General features: G+C 36.6%; 1 protein-coding gene across 1 annotated transcript; it reads left to right on the plus strand.

Annotated features, from left to right (window-relative positions):
- Positions 1 to 326: 326 nt before the first annotated feature.
- LOC129247380 (uncharacterized) lies at positions 327 to 1,422 on the plus strand. Its single transcript, XM_054886491.1, has 2 exons — positions 327 to 441; positions 516 to 1,422. Exons 1-2 carry the CDS (start codon positions 391 to 393, stop codon positions 1,284 to 1,286), a joined length of 822 nt encoding a protein of 273 aa, XP_054742466.1. The 5' UTR covers positions 327 to 390; the 3' UTR covers positions 1,287 to 1,422.
- Positions 1,423 to 2,318: the final 896 nt, after the last annotated feature.

The following is a 2,318-nucleotide window of genomic DNA, read 5'->3' on the forward strand; positions in this document are numbered from 1 at the left end:
TCATCACTTTTTATAGCTTTTTTATGATGCGCATTTGTTATCAATATTTTTCAACCCGGTGTGCACGCCACAGAATTACTATGTAAATGAGTGAATTGTGCAATTAATAAAAAAAAATGTGCTCACGTTTTTAAAACCGGGAAAACAAATAGATGTCTTTCGCAGTTACTTGCATAAAAACCAGTTTTTAATTGTTCTAGTCTAGCAGACTAAATGTTTGTGAGAGACGCGGTGCATCATCAAATAAGTATTGGGAAACTATGAAAAATAATAAAAGTGGTAAGTGTTTATAATAAATGCAAAAAATAGATTTATAAACAGCGCATATTCAGATAGCCACAACATTCACATTGGAGCCGTCTCTCCAGATGCAAGTGCAGCTGCGGTAATATGGCAAAGTTGCATGCAATACTAATTCTAGGCATTTGCCTGGCTTTACAAGTAAGAGTGCCTACATATTTGTCGTTTACTTGCTTCTTTCCCCCAAATTTCTATTAAATTTTACTCTCTTTCAGGGCGCTGACGCAGTACCTGTCAAATCCTCAGCAGCCGATGGGGCAGAAGGCGCAACAGTCAACACAAATGAAGGTTCAACAACGATCGGTCCTAACGAAGCCAAGTCCTTAGATGCCAATGCAGCAGACATAAGTTCAGAGGAAAGTGAATCCGAATCGGAGTACCCCGATGAGTTAATGACTCTTCTCGGCTTTAATGATACAAAAGTGTTTCGCCTGTTAATGTCGAACTACATAGACTTACAAAAATTTTCGAATGCTGTTATAAATATAAGCCATGACTTCCTAGAAGTCTCACTGAAAACATTGAGTACACTACCCGATGAGAAGAGCGCGGGCATCCAGCGGTACATAACGCGAATGAATCGTTTAAAGAAAGACATAGACGAGCTCGATATGTCGCCAATCTCTTTCGAATACATTGGGGAAAGATCTGATATTTTAGAAGAATTTTCAGGTTTGTACGATGATTTTTCAAAGATGGTTTTTAATGGGTTGTCCGAAAGTGATGTCGCTGTGCTGAAGGAACTGTTTGATAAAATCGATTTGAAAGTTTATATGGAACGCATAGACGCTGCGTTGGAAAAAACGGTGAAGAAACTTGCCAAATTGGAGGACAAATTTTTTTCGAATCTTAATGCCGAAGAAAAACAGAAATACGCGCCATTAGTTGAGTGGTACGATAAGTTCAAGGAGCGAAAGTCAGACCAGGAAAAATTGAGAGATGCAAGTGATTTCAATAAATATCTGTTTTCACACCGTTTTAGGTAAAATTTCTTTGAAATTTTAAGCTGGCTACTGATGTGAATATAGAGGAAATTCCAATATTACTGCAGTAATGAATGTATGAAATATACTTATTATTAAAAATGTTAAACTATAGGAAATGAATGGAAAATGAAATGGAGTTCAAAACTTTTTTTGTTTTGTTTAAAGCGCAATTCGAATTGCCCCAATCATGAAAACAGAATAAAATAATAGCGAAAATGGCTTTATTGGTTTTCCCAATATTCTCCTTGAAAGTCAATACACTTCCGCATGCGTTTGAACCAAATTTCAAAGCACTTTTGCCGCTCAGAAATGGAGTCCTCCAAGTCGAGCTGTGTAAAGGCTTCAACAGCTTCTTCAGGCGTTGAAAAACGTTGTCAACTAATAATTTCTTTTTGTTCCCGAATATCAAATATAAAATGTGAGATATTAGATATTCGGGAACAAAAAGAAATCATTAGTTGCCTAGTCTGGGTTCGGCTCATTTGAGTGCCCACAAATTTTATTATGTGCGCGGATATGTAAGAGCTCGCTTTGTCTTGGTGAAGGATGATTCACCTAAGAATTGACTATTTTAAGTTTCTCTAGTTGTACAACATGACCAGATTTTCCGAAAAAGCAGGCGACCATTTTAGTCCGGGAGCCAGGGGTCGATTTTGGAGTGCGTTTTTATACCGTTAAATTCTTTATTATTGTATAATTTAATTTAATAATTTAATTAATTTAGATTTCATGAATAACGAAAGTGAACGTCAGCATTGAAAATTCCGTGTGTCGGAAGATGTATGAACGCAATGATATATTCTTGCTTCGGCTGACGGTCTTCCCACCGCTATAAACACAGCTGACCATCATTATTATATTTTCATATATGTCCAAAATTATAAGGCATAAAGTTTTCCTCCCTCTACCGCGCAGCTGACTATTTTTTTTATTCTACTAAATGTCAACAATACATGAAAAAAATTTCAGCCGGTAAAAAATGAGTTCTTAAACATTTTTTTTCGACACGTTTCGCGGCATCCCACACACGTG

This window comes from Anastrepha obliqua, chromosome 5, assembly GCF_027943255.1.
Source record: "Anastrepha obliqua isolate idAnaObli1 chromosome 5, idAnaObli1_1.0, whole genome shotgun sequence".
Taxonomy (NCBI): Eukaryota; Metazoa; Arthropoda; class Insecta; order Diptera; family Tephritidae; genus Anastrepha; species Anastrepha obliqua.